Raw genomic sequence first — 19,141 nt, 5'->3', positions numbered from 1 at the left:
ACCCCATCGACGACTCTGTCAGGCTTCCCTGTCCGTGGGATTTCCCAGGGAAGAGTACTGGAGTGGGTTGCCATTTCTTTCTCCAGGGGATCTTTCCGACCCAGGAATGGAACCCATGGCTCCTGCTGCTCTCCTACATTGCAGGTGGCTTCTTTACCGCTAAGCCATGGGCGGAAGCATTTATTAGATTAATTAATTAGTCAATGAGATGATAAAACCTTTTAAGTTGATAATGATGGTCCTCCTTGATAGTAACAGTTTTGTTTGGGCTACCTTATATTTCTTACATTTATAGCAGTGGAGCTTTATACAAATATTTGAGTATTTTATTGAATATAGCCTTTCTTTTTTTAGGCAGAATAACCTAGGTGTCACAATTAACACATTGGAGGCAAAAGATGAACATTATTAGGCAAGCAAGAAGCAGTGAGTTTTTGCAAGTCCAAATGAATGAGTAGGAGATGAGGAAGTAAAAACAAGGCATGTAAACTATTCTTTCCTTTCCAGCCAAATTTCTGGTTAGTTTGTAACAGTGGAATATTGAATTATTTACAGGTAGGTTTTTAAGATGGAAAATTAATCATACTTTAAAAAAAATTCTGTTTATCTTTTATTAAGCAAGTGACAGACTTTTAAAATTTAAAACATTTTCTAAAATGTTTGAGTTTAGTGTCAGTTTATCCAGTTAATATGTGGGTATATACTTTATATGTACATACTGAATATTTTACTGTTTTCATTTCAGCATTTCAGGATAATTTTTATTGTTTTGCTTTTAGGAGTTACGGTACAGCACCTGTAAATCTTAATATCAAGACCGGAGGAAGAGTTTATGGAACTACTGGTAAATTTATTTTCGCAGTTGCATCAATAGGAAAATCGGGCATATATCTGAATAAGTCATGAATAGACGTTAGTTATTACAGCTCAGTTAAAAAGAACAGTATTGACCATATATCGTGGGCACTTTCCTGTAAATGGCTAGTTAATGAATACTTTAGGCTGTGTGGGTCCCGTAGGGTTCCTGTTGCATGTGTTTTTTTGTTGTTTGTTCTACAGCTTTTTTAAAAGGTAGAAATCTTTCTTAGCTGACAGAATGTATGAAGATAATGATTTTAAACAGGGAAGTTTCTTGGTACAGGAATCCCTTATTATAAATAAGAAGTCTCTAATCTCTCTATTTTATCTTATAAATACACCATAAACTTTGACCTCACTTTTTATTTGTGGAAACGTTACTACTTAGTGTGAAATCGTTGCCACATTTAGTGCTAGCATTAGCAGTAGTAAAAAGGTGTTATTGTTTTTTATTTGTCTGTGGTATCTCTCACTAATATGGTTCCTTTACCGTTTTGTAATTTTCTAAAGTAGGAACGAAAGTCAAAGGAGTAGATCTTGATGCACCTGGAAGCATTAATGGAGTTCCACTCTTGGAGGTAGATTTGGATTCTTTTGAAGATAAACCATGGCGTAAACCTGGTAAGATCATTGTGGATTATATCAGTTTGAAAAAATTTTTAGTATAAATAATCATTAGCAAAATTTTTTTCAGCATCAGTATGAACAATCATTAGAGTTTTTCCAGCATAGAATATTATTTTTTAAATGTAATTTTTATTGTCTTAAGCACACAAGTAATAATGACTTATATTATTAAATCTTACAGGTGACCTAGCATTATATAAAAGTAGACTCATTGTTTTTATTATAATGCTATTTCTAGAGGAAATAATTTTGGTCAAAAGTTTGTATAGTTCTGTTGCTTTATGGTATTGGGAGAATTGGTAAAATTATAAGAGGCGATAAGACTTAATAGAACTCTATATATTTTTACAGTTTATTATATTTTATGTACTACATAAAAATAGAATTGAAATCATTTGTACACTGAAAGTGTGTTTTATCTTTAGGTGCTGATCTTTCTGATTATTTTAATTACGGGTTTAATGAAGATACCTGGAAGGCCTACTGTGAAAAACAGAAGAGGATACGAATGGGGCTTGAAGTTATACCAGTTACCTCTACTACAAATAAAATTACGGTAATTAGTAAATATTCCAAAATACCCCAGCCTTTTCTGCTGTCCCAATTTTATTCCCTAAATCAGTTTTTCCCTATAAAGGTGGTTAAATGCTATATGATAGTTTAAAAATTCCATTTTACCGTGTTTGTTTTTTTCCCTTCCTTCCCTTTCAGAGTTTCATATTAATGATTATCTGATGTTTTTAGTTTCATGTTGCAGACTAGCCACAGCTAGTTTGTCTTTATGTGGCCTGTCAATTAAAAATTATGTGGTATCTTAATGGGGAATATGTTATTTAACTTAGGCCGAAGACTGTACTATGGAAGTTACACCAGGTGCAGAGATCCAAGATGGCAGATTCAATCTTTTTAAGGTGAATTTTAGTAAATTATCCTTGGTTGCTCTCATTTTTTGTTCTTGAGTCTGCTCCCATACCACTACTTGAGGGACAAGATTAAAATGGAAATAGCTACCTTTTTTCCAAATCTTCAGCTTCCTGGTGACTTACAAATTTGCTGATTGTTGTTTTATCTCCACTTTTGCAAGCATGTGAATTATAGCCTATTATACTAACAAATGCAAAGTAAAACTATTCTTGCTATATGTTGTGATTTTATTTTGAGTCGAGTGTATGTTTGTTTGTAGGATATAAAAATTCATGCCATCAGGCTAAGCACTCATTGTAGATCCTGCTGTAATTTTTATCAGAATTGGAGACTTGTTTTTCCTGATTTTCTGTTAAAAAATGGTAAGGTAGATGGCATACCGTGTGACACTGTTATCTGTGTGACACTGAAATCATTGATGTGATGTCTCTTACAGTTTAAGGTATCTCAAGAATCTTAGGTATTCTTTGAGAGTTGGCAAGAAAGACTCAACAGAATTAGGATGAAGTCATTGATTTTTTAAATGAATACTTAAAAGGAGCATGTTAGTGAGGAACTTGTAGGTTGATACCACTTGGGTATCAGGTCTGACTTTTTGCTTCTCTATTCCATATGATCATTCCAAAGAGTAATAATATATTTTCATACTTGTGTGATACACAGCATCCCACAAACTTTTCTCAAAACCTGATTGTAAACTCTTCTTCCTTTACTTTAAGTCTTAATTCTTGATTCTTGTGTTGAGTCACACTGGGATGAAGACTGGTAGTGACTTTTAGTTTGAGCTATACACTCAGGGAATTTTTATGGGCAGGAACTTTTCTGTGTCCCTTTTGGGGCTTATAGCCCTGTCCTTCAAAATACTGCCTTATGCAATGCATGTGCTATATCCGCAGATGTAGCCGCTCTGCTGGACACAGTTCTGTATAGAGAATTTAATTTTAATTTACATCCTACTTTGGGTAAGTATTTGGTTCTTGTTCTGCTGTAAATATTTTGAAAGTGTTTGATGTCTCTCTTATTTTAAATGGTCATCAAGTTCTTTTTGGTGATAACCTACTTATTTAGACATTGAATATATTGTCTTTTACAATTGCAATGAATAGAGAAGTTATCTTGATGAGGATATAGTTTGTTTGCAATGGTGCTTTTCATTTTCTTCCAACAGAAATGAGAACTGCCTTTTTAAACTTTGAGTTTTTGTATACTTTGTGTTTTCTTGCAGTAAGCTTCTAAAAGCAAAGAATAAGAAGAAACTGCTAGGGTGCTAAAGGTAGCCATTGTGAATAAGTTATACATACAGTCTCCTGAAAAATTATTTTGAAGTTTCTTTTGATCATGTGAGAGGAGATGATTGTTCCATTCTGATTTATTTACTTCTGAGAGAAGAAGGACTTGAATTTGATACGTGTAGTCAAATTATTTAAGAAATCAGCCTTATTGGATCAGAGAGTTAGTTCTCTTTGGAGAACAGAAGATATGGCTTTGTAGGGTGTGGTGTAATTTTAGAAAGCCTAGAGACCAGGAAGATGAGTTGAGGAATTCTTGCCTGTTCGTGATTAGGAGAGCGGCTTACAGTCCTACTGTTTTGGTGGCAGTACATGGTGTAGTTGAGTAAAGTCCAAGCTCTTGTCCACTTCTCTACCATTTTGAACTGTAATTATTAGGATTGGTGAGAAGGAGATAGAAGGAAAAAACTTGCCCAACTTTATTGACATATCCGAATGTCTTCCTTGTGCCCAGCCCTGTGCTACAGTAAAACAGTCTTTGTGTTCAGGGAGCTCATGGTCTGAGTGATGTATACATGCAAACTGATAACCATATTGTGTTGTGAAAGTGTTACATTGGTGTTCTGACAAAACACAGTAAGGAGTTCAGAGACCAGAGTGGGTTATCCTACATTGCAGAGTCTAGAAGAATTCAAATGGGATGTGATGAAAAATGAGTAAGCTTGCATTACTACAAGAGAGGAGAGTGGAGAAGATTGTAGGCAGAGAGAACAATGTGAACAAAACCAGATAGTGTGAAAGAAGAGTTGAGAATCAATAAGAGATACATGAGAGAAGTCTGGAAATGGTAGAAATGATGTGAAAGACTAATCTGCAACTAGCTTACAGACGTGTGGATAGATAGTAGGAAGCCATTTGAAAGTTCTTGGGTATAAAAATAGCATAAGCAAATCTGGTTTTCAGAAAAAAGAACTGGTAACCAGGGTGACCCGTAGAGTATAAAGGGGGGAAATGTGAGTCAGAGTCCAGATAGGAAACTGTTGGAGTGTAGTATAGGTACAAAATGAACAAGGACTCAGACTAATACTGGTGAATGGACAAAAGAATAGGTTTTTAAAGTTATTTTTATATCTAATACAAATATTTGTTTTATCGTTAGTTATCTGAGTGACGGCCAATCAGCATCTTTAAAATAACTTTTAAACTTTTTATTGAGTAAATTTTCAAACATACTAACAAGTAGATTTGCTGTTGTTGTTTGGTCACTAAGTCTGTCAGACTCTTTGGGACTCTCTGGAATGGGGTTGCCATTTCACTGTACAAATGAACCACCATGTATTTATTATAGTGTCTCAAGTGGTTTATTAATGTTTTCACATTCTTAAAGTCTTTTTGTGCACTTCAGTATAAAGTCAATTGAGTATAACAATTGTATAATTATATAATTGGGAGTGAGGGCAAGAAAAAAGTGACTAGTAAGAATGGGTGATATGTTTAAGAAAAATTGACCACAGCCTTCTCTTAAAGTATTAATGTTTGTGTGTGCACACCTGCATATGTTGGTTTCCCATCCACCCCACCCCCTACTCTGGAAGCATGTATGAGCTTTGTCACCGTTGTGAATTTCTTAAGATGTGTTGGTCTGTTATCCATTGTACTAAGCATTTATTTGTACCTTTTTAATCTGGAACTATAAATCCTTCATTTCTGGGGTATTTTCTTATGTTATTTTTTTTACTTTGTCTTCATCTGCCTTTTGGACCTCTTATTCAAAAATTGGGTCTCATGCTGATTCCTTTTTCTTTTCCTTTCTCTTTGTTTTCCATTATCTAGAGATTTCTTTGGCTTCAGAGTGCTTTTGTTCACTTTTTCATTTCTGCTGTTATGTTTTTGAATATATAAGAAGATTTTTCTTCAGTAATTAACTGTAGCATCGATTCTTTTCTGTAAAAAAAAAAAATATATATATATATATATATATATATATTTATTTTTAGTTTTTACCTGTGCTTGAGTCTTTGTTGTTGCATGTGGGCTTTCTTTAGTTGCAGCGAGTGGGGGCTACTCTTCTAGTGGTGCAGTGGCTTCTTTTGTTACAGAGCACAGGCTCTCGACTCAATAGCTCAGTGGCCTGTGGGATCTTCCTGGACTAGGGATCAAACCAGGGATGAAACCGGTTTCCCTTGCATTGCAAGGTGGATTCTCAGCCACTGGACCACTAGGGACACCCCTAGCATCCTGTTCTGACTCAGGCATGCCGTGTTTTTTCTCCCTCTTGTCTCTCAGAATATCTTAATGGTATTTTCTGTTAGGCTTTCTTTTTTGTGCATAGTCTGTTTTCTCCAAGTTGATCTTTTAAGTTTGTTGTTGTTGGCTTTCGCCTTTGACTTTTCTCAAGTATTTGTTGATCCCTGGCCATTACTAACTCATGAGCGTGTGGGCCACTGAAAAGACCATTGAGAGGTCTGTGCATATGGGTAGAACTTGATTGTATACTTGACTGTAGGGTTAAGCATTTTTCAGTCTCTGATGGTTAGTATCTTTATCTTTTTGCTTTTGGGGGTTTTTGTTTTTGAAATCCTGAGTTTTCAGAGAAGACGTTAGTCTCCTACCTGAGGGTTTATGTTTATACTTGACTGGTTGAAGTGTTTTGGCAGCTAGAGTTGTCAGTTCCTGAATCTTTGCAGGTCTTGCTGTGAAAATCAATGTGTCTTTGCTTTCTCATTGCTGACTTAGGATTCAGATTCTTTGGTTTGCTCAGTTACTTTTTTTTCATCTGCTTTCAAAGTCCTGACTTTTGTTGTCTTCCCAATATTTTTGTTCTTCTGAGTTGAAATAAAATTGTAATAATTTATGTGGTTTTCTACTTTTATTTTTTCATCTTAACATATGGTATTTTTCTAGGTTAATATAAGTTTTTTGATAAATAACACTTTATAAATATTTGCATATTCCTTTATTTGGGTGTTTCACAATTTATTTTTAGATATTATTTTATAATATTAAGCATGTAAATAATGCTATAAAGGGCAGTTGAAGGAAATTTTACAAAATAAGTTTTGGCATAATTTGATAATTTGGTTAAATAGCTTCTTAAGGTTATAGACTTCAGTTAACTTTTCTTTGGATACATAAAATCTGAGTTTGTTTTATAAAACCAGTCACGATGTCTTAGAGTTATTTCTTTTATAGTCTTTTATTAAAATATTAGATCATGTGGAAAAAGTAATCTCAGTATGTTCTGACTAAACAAGTTTTGAGTCTATTAATGCTGAGTGTAACTTGAAGATAAGGTGATAGTGCTATTGCAAGTTGATTAGGAGGGTTGCTAAAATGGTGAAGATTTTCAGAATTGTTTGAGTATATTATGAAGAAATTAACAAGAAAAGAAAACTAAGTTAGGAAACAGCAATTTTTACATGTTTAAAAATGTACCATGTCTTCCTGTTACCTTCTCTCACTTTTTCCTGTATTATAAATACTCTAATTTTTACTCTCTTCCCTCCACCCCCTACTTCTTTCCAACCCTTCTCCCTTCCTCCTTCCTAGTTTTTATTTTTCTTCCTTCCCAATTTTTAATTGAGCATTGACTATGTGAGGAAGTTTCTTAGGTTCGAATGGAAAGAGGAAATAAGCATTTATAGACATAGATTTTGTGGTCTTAGAGATTATCTGACTTAATGGGAAAGATAATTAGAAAATCATGGCAAAAATTATGTTGTTATAAACTCCAGGTGGGCTTCCTTTATGAATGACTTTAAAAGAAGTGACATTTAAGCTAAGTCCCAAAGCCAGTCACATAGCAAATATATTTGAGCACTGACTGCGTACCAGTATATTTAGGCTATTAGGATATAGATTTAAGCTGGATGACATCCATGTTTTCCAAGATCCTATGTTATAGTGGCAGCAGGCAGACAATAAACATAAATAAGAGGACTTTAGATAACGATACTAGTAAGAAATTCTATGAAGAAAATACGAAATAGTAATGTGACAGAGATGACATGATGGAGACTGGGGTTAGCCATTTCAAGGAAATATTTGAACAGTACTTGAATGATTGCAAGGAGGTTGTCATGATGATCTTATAAAGCAAAAGGACCGTCTAGTGCAAAAGCAACTTTAAGGAGGAACTTATCTGTTAAAAAGAAGAAAAAAGGCCATTGTGATTGGATGTTGTTAAAATAAGTTGGGGAGGTAGGCAGGGCCGATACCAAAGATTGCTTTGGCTGTGTACAGAGGATGGATTTTAGAGAGGTAAGATCAAAGGAAAGAGTCCAGGTAATGTAGCAGAACAGTTGAGATGTGGTGATGGGTTTGACCTGAATTTTAATAGTGAACATAATGACAAGTGGTTGAATTTGGTATATATTGTCAAGGTAAAGTTGATATCGGATATGCAGACATATTGGCTAATTGCTAAGGTTTTGTTTTTTTTTTGTTTGTTTTTACTAAGCAACTCGGTAGATGATGGTGCCATTTACTTAATAGGAGGAAGACTTGGAGAGGATCAGATTGGTGGATAGAGGGAAGTCAGTAGCTTTGTTTTGTCCATATGAGTCTGAGATGCTTGTTAGACATGGTAAGAAGCTAGGTGCTCGGGAGTGCACTTGAGACCTTACTGTCATTTTTGAGTATCCTTCACATCCCCAGGAAGATCAGCACATTTCTTTTTCTATGTTCTCATAGGATCTTTTTATCCCAGTTATTTTTTTCATAACAGTTAAATTGCTCTGATGCTTTGTGTGTCTGTATTTTCCCACAGTATGGGATTTTGTTGTATTTCTCTCTGTGGTCCCAGTTTCTGGTACATAGTAGACAATAAATGTTGAACGAATAAATCATGTTTATTTTCCCTGTCACTACACTCTGAAGTTTTCCTGTCACATGTCTATCAAATCTATTTCTGTCTTTCTATCCTCATTGTCTAGGTGCTGATCCTCATCATCTCTTATATAATTAGGATTTAGCATTAATATTTTATTTGAAAGTGAGTTCCACATAATGTTTATTTGAGAGATAGATGGTTTCTGGAGTTGAATCAGTAGTTTGAATATAGCAGAGTCAAGGTGTCTTGAGTTCTCTTGGCCTTTGCCTCATGGGGAAGGAGAGTGATGCTGAATTTAGACTGAACAGGGGCAGTAGAATTTAAATAGGGCCTAAGATAGTAGAGATGTTTTTAAGTATAGGTCAGCTTGAACGTTGTTTAAATTTAATAAATTAGCGATGACTTTAAGTTAGGAAGATGAGTATGAAAGCAAAAGAGCATAAAGATTTTCACCAATCTAAGGAATATGATTGGACCATACTCAAGGATCTGATAGGAGCACAAGGGATGGGCAAATATGGGGGAAATTATGGAGTTAAGTAGATTTGGTTTATAACCGAATGTAAGGAGTAAGAAGAAAGATGAAGGAGGCAGATGCCTGACTTCAAGCTTCTAGGTGTACTGAATTCTCCAAGGCCTTTCTTGAACTCTGAAACATGGAGTATTAAACAAGTATCTTGGACATATTTATAGTGATCTGAGGGAGTTTATGAAAGTCCTTAAGAGTTACAGTTTATTGGACTTTAAGTGACATTAATTTGAACTTTTTAGTAGTTGGAAACATTTTGATCCCACGATCTATGTTTGGTGCCTTTCACTTAATGCTGTTCTAAAATAGGTTTAATTTTATTATATATTTGGCAACAAAACTTTCTTCATATTTAATTTGAAATAAAACATTATGAATTTATGTCAACATCTTTACTGTATTATCTTTCAGTGTTTCATTAAACAAGCTAATAACCCTTTTTTTTAAGGTACAGCAGGGAAGAACTGGAAATGCAGAGAAGGAAACAGCGCTTCCATCTACAAAAGCAGAGTTTACTTCTCCTCCTTCTTTGTTCAAGACTGGACTCCCACCAAGCAGGTTAGTAAGACACTGATGATTTAGTTTTTTGGAGGCATTGGTTTCTTCACCTTAAGTGCTATGTAAAGTATAAAATCTCCGAATGATACATCAAAAAATTGGAACCTTCTATTTGGTTTTTAGTACAAAACGAATTCTTTGTGAAAAACTCTGCTGAGTGCTATTTCATCTGAAAAATCTAGGTAAGCAAGGAATGAACCATGGAGTATGGTTATATGTGTATATACAAAGAGACAATAATCTCATATTCCAGAAAGGTGGTGATAACAGTGGCCTTGCTGTTTTCTGTGTTTATTGTTCTTTCATAAGGAATTATTGAACATCCTAAGTCTAGAGCTACTGCCCTAAAGATGTTTACTGATTTTAGTAAAACATCATAGAAATTTTAGCCTGAGGAATCTTTCAAAATTAAAGCCATTTTCTTTTCTTTCTTTGGTTTGTTGTGATAGTACCTAACTTTAAGTTCCATAGGGTACCAATTGTAGGAGGCAAATATTTTGGCAAACGTCCTTTTAACTTAAGCGTAACACGTGATTAGCCTGTTACCAGAAAAATGATAAAGGGTAAGCCAAAATTAGGGAAGTTTGATGTCAGCGGGTTAATCTTGGGTTAGATAAAGATGACTTAAATCAGTTATTTCTATAACCTGAAACAAGTCAATAACTCAATTGTGACTAGTTCTCAGCCAGATCATTTACTTTTTGTGTTACTTACTTATTTTATGTAGTTTACTGTCATTATGATATTTCATACTGTATGACTGTAGGAAGAAAGCATGTAGTTTAGCTCTAAAAGAAAATTTTAAAACTTTTGGCCAAAATTAAAGGTCATAAAGCCATCTCAGATTTTGACTGTCTTTTCTCAGCTTAACAATTACAAGTTGTGGATGTTTCCAAATAAGGTTTTTTAAACTGAATGCGATCTCATAAAATGTTTGTCTAATAAGTTATGATAAGTGAGGAATATTGGTTCTTTTAACGTATAGTATTTGTTTTTTTCGTATTTTACATGAGACCAACTTTCGTTCATTGAGTTTGTGGTGTTCTGCACTCTAAAATGGTGTAAGAGCTTGGACTCCAGGGCCAGACTTTTGGTTAAGTTTCTGGCTGTATTACTTACAAGCTGTGTGTTCTTGGGTACATCCCCTGTCTTCTTGTTCTTTCACTTCTTAGTCTATAAAATGCAGTGATTTTGCTGCTGCTGCTAAGTTGCTTCAGTCATGTCCCACTCTGTGTGACCCCATAGATGGAAGCCCACCAGACTCCCCTGTCCCTGGGATTTTCCAGGCAAGAACACTGGAGTGGGTTGCCATTTCCTTCTCCAATGCATGAAAGTGAAAAGTGAAAGGGAAGTCACTTAGTCATGTCCGACTCTTTGAGACCCCATGGACTGCAGCCTACCAGCCTCTTCTGTTCATGGGATTTTCCAGGCAAGAGTACTGGAGTGGGGTGCCTTGCCTTCTCCAAAATGCAGTAATAATATTACAATAATACCCTCAATGTATATTAAATGGATTAATTTATTGAAGGTGTTTAGAATAGCAGTGCATACATAATAATTATTTTTAGATGTCATTATCATGATTAAACTAATTGAATCAATAGCAGTTTTTCTGTATTTTGCCCACTTCTAACTAATGCACTGCCCCCCCCGCCCCGCTTTAAAAATTTGGGTCAAATCATGTAGGACATTGTGCCATTATAAGGGTTTGACTTTTCCTGTACATGAAATATATGGGGAGTCTCCCTCAGATTTTGAGCAAGGGAATGAAGTAATCTGATTTGGGTTTTTAAAGTCTCAATTTAATTGCTTTATTAAGCTCGGATTACAGAGGGATTAAGGGTAGTAATTGGGAGGCCAGTTAGGAGGCTGCAGCAATTATCTAGCAAAGATAATGGTAACTTGGACCAAGGTGGTAGTGGTACAGATGGTGAGACCTAGTCAGATACTATATACATTTCAAACGTAAAAAGATCATTTATATCTGAGGTAGAAAAGACTATAGGAGAAATTACTTTTGGAGGGAGAATTTCAGAAGTTCGGTTTAGGACATGATAAAATTGAGATGTCTTCTAGATTTACAAGTATAAAATTTTCATGGGAAATGGATAAATGGATCTGGAGTGGAGGGGAAAGGTATAGAATAGAGGTACAAATTTGGGAATGATCAGTGTTTAAATAGTATTTGTTTGAGTCTGTGAAACTGAATTAGACTATGAAAGAGTTAAGTATTAATAGAGAAGTAATAAGTGGACAGAGCCTTGAGGCACTTCCATGTAGGTCAGAAAAATAAGGATGGACCAGTAAGTAAGAGGAGACTAGTAGAGATGAATGACTAATGAAATAAGAAAATCCAGTGTTCATCTTAAAAAGGAACAAAGTTGGAGGAATGTTTAACTATCAAATAATATTGACTGACCAGGAATAGAGGACTGGGGCTGACTGAGATTTTAGAATGCAAAGGTTGTGGTGATTCTCACCAGAATCGTTTTAAAATGGTGTAAGATGAAGATTTTAGAAAGAATTTTTGGAACGGATTCAGGAGACAACATAAGAGGAAGGAATTAGAATGAGACAACTAGAACGAGGGATTAGAATGAACAATTTTTTTTGAGGTTTTTTGTTTTCCTTTTGAGGGTATCTAGAGAGAAATTTGGGATACTTCTGACAGTATCTAGAGGGAAACGTGGGATTGGGAGGAGATTTTTGTTTGTTTGCTTTTGCCGAAATGGAATTATAACATATTTTTATATTTATGAGAATCAGTTACTAGAAGGGAAAATTAATGATGTAAGAAAGGAGAAAGTACCATTGTTAAAGCGATGTCCTTAAGGTCAGAGCTTGTGGATGTAGTGTGCAAGTGAAGGATTTAACCTTCAGGAGAAGCAGAGGCAATTCATTTATTGTAGTAGGAGAAAGGAGCGCTTTCCTGGTGGCTCAGTGGTAAAGAATCCTTCTGCCAGTGCAGGAGACACAAGTTTTATGCCTGGGTTGGGAAGATCCCTGGAGTAGGAGACAGCAGCCCACTCCAGTGTTCTTGTCTGGTAAATCCCATGAGCAGGGGAACCAGGTGAGCTACAGTCCATGGGGTCACAAAAGAATCAGACACAGCCTACAGACTAAACAGCAATAGGAGGAAGGCCAGGATTCAGTGAAGGTGTGTGGGGGTTGGTGAGGGTGGTGGATAGTGAATAATGATGGGAACCACTGAAAGTTCTCTTTGTGATTGCTTCAGTTTTTCCCAGCAGCATAGGATGCAGACTTACCTGGTAAAAGTGAGAATAATGGAAGGGAGTATTGAATATTTGAGAGGAGAGGAGATGATAGGAAATAGTTATTTAGAGGGGTATGAATAAACTAGGGAAAAGAAGTAGGATTGCTAGGCAGTTACCTGGAGGGAAATGTGGGGTCAAGTGAGGGCTTTTTATCCCCCCAGATGGGAGAAATCACAGCATTTTTATATGCTGTTAGGAATGAGTTAGAAGAGTGAAAAATTGGTGACACAGGAAAAGAGACTCTACATTCTTCCGAACTGTTCTTGAGGTTGATAGCCATAAGTTGAAATGAGACCAGTCAACTTGTTTGGGTATGTTGCTCTGTCCATTGTCAGGTGTTCATGTGTTCATGAAGAGTGGCTGGAATTGGATTTAGCAGGAGTTGAAGTTTTACCAGACATGTATGACAAAGGGATATAGAGAGGACAAGAAGGTGTACTTGAAAGCGCGATTATAATGAGGAATCATGGATGCAAGGAGTGATGAAGGGACACTGGTGGGTATGACACAGTAAAAAGGACTGAAAGGATTGAAAAGTAATGAAAGGATTAAAAGAATTAGCTGACTCATCACTACTACTGAAAAGAATGGATACTCCCACCACAGCTTGTAGAAACAAACCCAACATGTCCATACAGTCACTTTTGGATACAGAGAACAGTATTCATTGCTCATTAGAAGAATTTGTTTTCGGGTTTCATCTTTACTTGATCAAAAGGATGCTTTTCAGCCACTGTGAAGTATTTCTCTAAATAAGTATTTGTTTTTTATTCTTATATATTTACAAAGTGTATCTGTTTTATTCTCTGTATTTATGGAAATTAGATGTTTTTGAAAGTAAGCTTCTATTGACTTTAGGGGGAAGACAGTGAATGTCTTTTAATTCATAATAGAGACCGCATAGCAAGTATTTAGCAGTAATGAGGTGTACTACTGATGTAGTCACTATTTCTTTTTTTAAAATCTTATTTTATTAACATATAGGTGACTGATAGAATGTTTGCATATAAATTATTTTTTAATGGTTCTTTGTACTTTATCGGTAGAAATGTTGGATTTCTGACTTTCTGTACTGCCCAGCAAATTGACATAATTAAATAAAATGTTAATACTGAACATATCAGAATGTTTTGCTTAGTTTTTAAAAGTTTTCATATAGAACAGGAAACAGAATATTACCATTACCACCAGAAGCCCCTGTTGTGCCCCCTCATTTATTGTTTTCATTTTTTAGTGTTGAAAAAAAATTTAGACTTATGAAGAGGTGCAGGAAAAGTATTATACACAGTTCACTCAGATTCACTAATTATTAACTTTTTGCCATATTTGCTTTATAATTTCTCAGAAATATTTTTTTCTGAACCATTTGAATGCTAATTATAGACATTATACCCTTTTTCCTTGACTGCTTCAATGTATATTCCTAAGAACAAAGACATTGTGTTCCATAATTACAGAGAACAGTTACCAAAGTCAGAACATCTAATAATGAATCAGTACTTTAGTATATAACCAATAAATTTTGCTGATTACTATATTTCAATAATATCTTTCATGATAATTCTTTTCTTTCCTCCTGGATTTAGGGTTCAGTCTAATATTATTCATTACAATTAATTCTTTTATCTCTATCTTTGATCTAGGACAGCATGAGCATTCTTTGGGTTTGTTGACATTAACTCTTAAATAATTCTATCTGGTTATGTTGTAAATCGTCCTTCGATCTGGTTTTGTCTGATATTTCTGTATTATTAGGTTTAGGTTTTGCTTTTTGGACAGGAATACTACCTAAGTAATGCTGTGTTCTTCTCATTGAGTTAGCCTGTAGGTGCTTGATGTCAATTTGTCTCATTATTAGTGATGATAACTTAATTACTTAGTTGTTGTGGTGTCCTTTGGGTTTCTACAAAGTTACTGTATAAATAAAGTAATCTGTGAGGAGAGTGCATCAATATTCTCTTTGTCTTTAGACTTTCCCAAGAATTTTAATCTTCAGTTATGATTTTAATTTAATCAGTTATTACTTCAAAATAGTTATCGTCTGTTATTCCTCTACATTTTAGTTGGCATTCCACCTTAAAAATGAGTTTTCCCACCTCCCTCACTTATTTATTATTAGATGAAGTTTTTATTTTATATGCTTGAGAGAGTATGTGTGACATTAATATTGCTTTATTACTTTGTGTGGATACCACACACACACTGTGATTCATACTGATTCTCAAATTATTTCAAAATTAGTCTGTGGGAGCTTTAAACCAGCTCCTATGACCTTTTGACATGTCCCAACCATCTCTTTTTTTGATGACTTCTTTATTTTCTGGTACTCCTAGATGTTTTAGTCTTGTCTTATACTTTCCCTGCCCCTTCCATAGTAGCATCCATTTCTTGAGGGATCCTGATGCTTTTTAGTTGGAAGCGGTAGTTAGAAACCACACTCTTGGCACTAATTATCTCATTGCTCTTGAGGTCCTTCTAGTCCTTTTCAGCACTCAGAGATAGGAAAAATTAAGCAGTTTTGATATGAAATTGCCATATGTACATTATTTTTGTAAAATTTTAGTCACACAGTCATGTTTCATTTACTTCCAGTTTGAAACCACAGATTCTACTCCTCTTTCCTTATTTCAAATTGAATCTTCTTATTAATCATTTAAAATTAATTTGATCCATTGTTTGTTGCTATTCAGTATTAGCATTTCTTCTCCACACTTATTTTTGTGTACATGTTCAGAGCATTTAACATAGTTCCACGGGCAAGGCTATCTAAAAGTATACTCAAATTACTCTTTGCCCAGTTTTTTTCATTTCTGTCAATAAAAAGTTTCATTTCATATAGTTTTTTTGTTTATTCTTCCTGTTTTTTTAATATAAATAAGCAGATGTGTAAATATAAATATATATTTTTCCTATTGCTTTAAAAGGGTATTAAAGGGTTGGCAGGAGTGAAGTAGTTAAACACACAAGATAAAATTAACTTTCTTTAGAATTTTACTTTGAACAACTTTAATTATTTTCAAAAACCCTGGGTGCATTTCACTATCTGAAATAAAATTTACCCACCCGAGTCAGTCTTTGTTGTTGTTCAGCCACTCAGTTGTGTTTGGCACTTTGGAACCCCATGGACTGCAGTGCACCAGACTTTCCTGTCCTTCATTATCCCCTGGCGTTTGCTCAGATTCATGTCCATCAAGTCAGTGATGCCATCTCATCCTCTGTCGTCACCTTCTCCTCATGCCCTCAGTCTTTCCCAGCATCAGAGTCTTTCCCAATGAGTCAGCTCTTTGCATCAGGTGGCCAGAGCATTGGAGCTTCAGCATCAGTCCTTCCAATGAATACTCAGGACTGATTTCTTTTAGGATTGACTGGTTTGCAGTCCAGGGAACTCTCAAAAGAGTCTTCCCAGCACCATAATTTCAAAGTATCAATTCTTCGGCACTTAACTTTCTTTATAGTCTTAACTCTTACATCTGTACATGACTACTGGAAAAACCAAAGCTTTGACTCTACAGAGCTATGTTGGCAACATGATGTCTCTGCTTTTTAATACAGTTTCTAGGTTTGTCATAGCTTTCCTTCCAAGGAGCAAGTGTCTTTTAATTTCATGGCTGCAGTCACCATCTGCAATGATTCTGGAGCCCAGGAAAATAAAATCTATCACTCTTTCCACTTTTCCCCCTTCTATTTGCCATGAAGTGATGACACCAGATGCCATGATCTTAGTTTTTTGAATGTTGCATTTTAAGCCACCTTTCACTCTTTTACCCTCATCAAGACGCTCTTTAGTTCCTCTTTGCTTTCTGCCATTAGGATGGTATGTTATGGTATCTGCATGGCTGAGGTTGTTGATATTTCTCCCAACAATCTTGATTCCAGCTGGTGATTGATCCAGCCCAGCATTTTACATGATGTGCTCTGCATGGAGCAGGGTGACAACATACAACTTTGATGTACTCCTTTCCCAATTTTGAACTAGTCCTTTCTTCCATGTCCAGTTGTAACTGTTGCTTCTTGTCCTGCATAGAGCTTTCTCAGGGGACAAGTAAGGTGGTCTGGAATTCCCATCTCTTTTAGAATCTTCCACAGTTTGTTGTGATCCACCCAGTCAAAGGCTGTAGTGTAGTTAGTGAAGCAGAAGTAGATGTTTTTTGGAATTCCCTTGCTTTCCTTATGATCCAACAGTTGTTGGCAATTTGGCCTCTGGTACCTCTGTCTTTTCTAAACATAGCTTGTACTTCTGGAAGTTCTCTGTTCTTGTACTGCTGAAGCCTAACTTGAAGGATTTTGCACATTACCTTGCTAGCGTATGAAATGAGTGCAGTTGTTTGAACATTCTTTGGCATTGCCCTTCTTTGGAATTGGAATGAAAATTGACCTTTTCAGTCTTTAGGACCTGTATAAAATTGGACACGACTGAATCTTTTCCACCTTTATTTCCAACTACAGTGTGTAAACCCGCCTTTCTTTTAGGTGGGTCTACCAGGTGTCTTTGGAAATAGTATCTCCCTATTGTTTCTATGCTTATTTCTCATATCCATTCTTCATAGAATTTTGGTTTGTGTTCAAAATCTTAAATTTACAAAGTGTACAACCTTGGATGGATATTGTAAACTCTTGTGTCTGCAAAACGGGAGTAATAATTTCTAGACTAAAGGATGTAATGAGAAGCAAGTATGTTAGGGTATAAAAGTACATTGCCAACACTTATCAGTCTAAGCAATTATACTTTGCTTGACTAGTAATGCAAACTAAGAACCTTCCTAATTTATCATTTGAAGTTTTAAACAAGGTGATAGTATATGGAAGTGTATTTTGTGTGTCTTTATTGTTAAAGAATTTAAAGCTTTTTTCCTGTGCAACTTGATGCTATATTAGTGTGCTTTTAATTACTTTCACTTACAGACTTAAATATATAAATTATGATCAGATGTTTTGGTCACAGCACCTAAAAGAAAAGTAAAGGGAGGAACCATGTCTAAATTTTATTTCTTCAATTTCTTTTCTTTGAGGGTCTCCATTATATATTCCCTGTGAGTATGAATTTTCTGGTCAACTTGGCTTTGATAAAATTTCTTAAGAGAAAATAAACTTACTCATTCTCAAAAGGGTATTTATCAGAAAGTCAAAAATATTCTGACTTTTCAGTAAATATCCAAATGATCATTGATGCAGACTGAAATATATTATTTATAGTCTTAGAATAGTCTCGTTGCATATATTATTTTAATAGGTTATAGAATGACAGTTTGCATATATGACTATTATTATAAAGGTACCCTCATTGATATTTTTGCAGATGTGTTATATTGATCTTAGTTTTAAAATTAATATATTTTTTATTTTTGTCTGCTCTGGATCTGTTACTGTGTGAGGCTTGTCTCTGGTTGTGGGTAGCAGGGGTTAATCTCTAGTTGTAGCGCGCGAGCTTCTCATTGTGTTGGTGTCTCCTGTGGAGTATGGGCTCTAAAGCAAGCAGGTTTCAGTAGTTGTGGCTCATGTGGTTAGTTGCCCCAGAGCATGTAGAATCTTCCTGGACCAGGGATCGAACCCGTGTCCCCTGCATTGGCAGGTAGATTCTTAACCATGGGACTACCAGGAATTTTAGTTTTTAAAGTTGCAATTCTCCTTGAAGAACAAATAGAAAATTTCAAGAGTTGTTTTGAATAAAGAAAAGTTAGATGTGACTGGTGTGGAGTGGTGTTTGAGTCTTCACTTTTAATATTTCTGTGGAACCCAACATTTAATAGCAGTGTTACTAATATAATTTCTAATTAATAACTAACTTTGTTATTATAGTGTGTAAATAAACACTTGGATTTATATTTAACCTGGCCAGCAACATGAACAGCCTATTTACTGATCCCCAAAGGGCCAGACAATAGAGCGTTTGTTTTCGTCATTCTACTATTGATAATGAATCAGTAGCCATATTTGTAGAAAGAGAATGACTACTTTCTTAAATTTACAGCAGTTTCATGACATGGACATTGGATTTGGATATTATATTTGGGTTTGCACTTATGTTAATTTAGGATAGTTTCCTTAAATGTCTAGGCCTCTGTTTCCATGATTGTAAAATGATGGGGCTGGACTATTTTATCTGAAAAAGCCCTTCTAATCCTGAAATTCTTTATTTTCTGGCTAGTCCCTGGTTTACATGGAAGAGGAGATTTGAGAAATTAGGGAATTTGCCCAGATTCATGGCTAAGTTAGAGGCAGAGCCAGGGCAAGGATCCCTGTTTTTTTTGCCTTCAAATGCTGCCAGTCAGGCAAGTTGACTTTTATAAGCAAAGCCATAGAAATACTTAAA

General features: G+C 35.3%; 1 protein-coding gene across 16 annotated transcripts in view; it reads left to right on the top strand.

Annotated features, from left to right (window-relative positions):
* The window catches only part of FIP1L1 (factor interacting with PAPOLA and CPSF1), a 65,206-nt gene that overhangs the window by 10,040 nt on the left and 36,025 nt on the right, over positions 1-19,141 (top strand). For 6 of the 16 annotated variants that reach the window (XM_061145972.1, XM_061145970.1, XM_061145964.1 and 3 more), the window contains 4 exons: positions 780-844; positions 1,372-1,479; positions 1,911-2,041; positions 9,447-9,556. In XM_061145972.1, coding sequence (XP_061001955.1) covers positions 780-844; positions 1,372-1,479; positions 1,911-2,041; positions 9,447-9,556 — 414 coding nt within the window. Of the gene's footprint in view, positions 1-779; positions 845-1,368; positions 1,480-1,910; positions 2,042-2,327; positions 2,397-9,446; positions 9,557-19,141 lie in introns of all 16 variants that reach the window. The other 10 variants (XM_061145957.1, XM_061145965.1, XM_061145962.1 and 7 more) reach the window with 3 other exon arrangements.

Source organism: Dama dama, chromosome 6 (assembly GCF_033118175.1).
Source record: "Dama dama isolate Ldn47 chromosome 6, ASM3311817v1, whole genome shotgun sequence".
Taxonomy (NCBI): domain Eukaryota; kingdom Metazoa; phylum Chordata; class Mammalia; order Artiodactyla; family Cervidae; genus Dama; species Dama dama.
The sequence above is the reverse complement of the archived record's forward strand: the minus strand, read 5'-3'. Positions and strand labels throughout refer to the sequence as shown.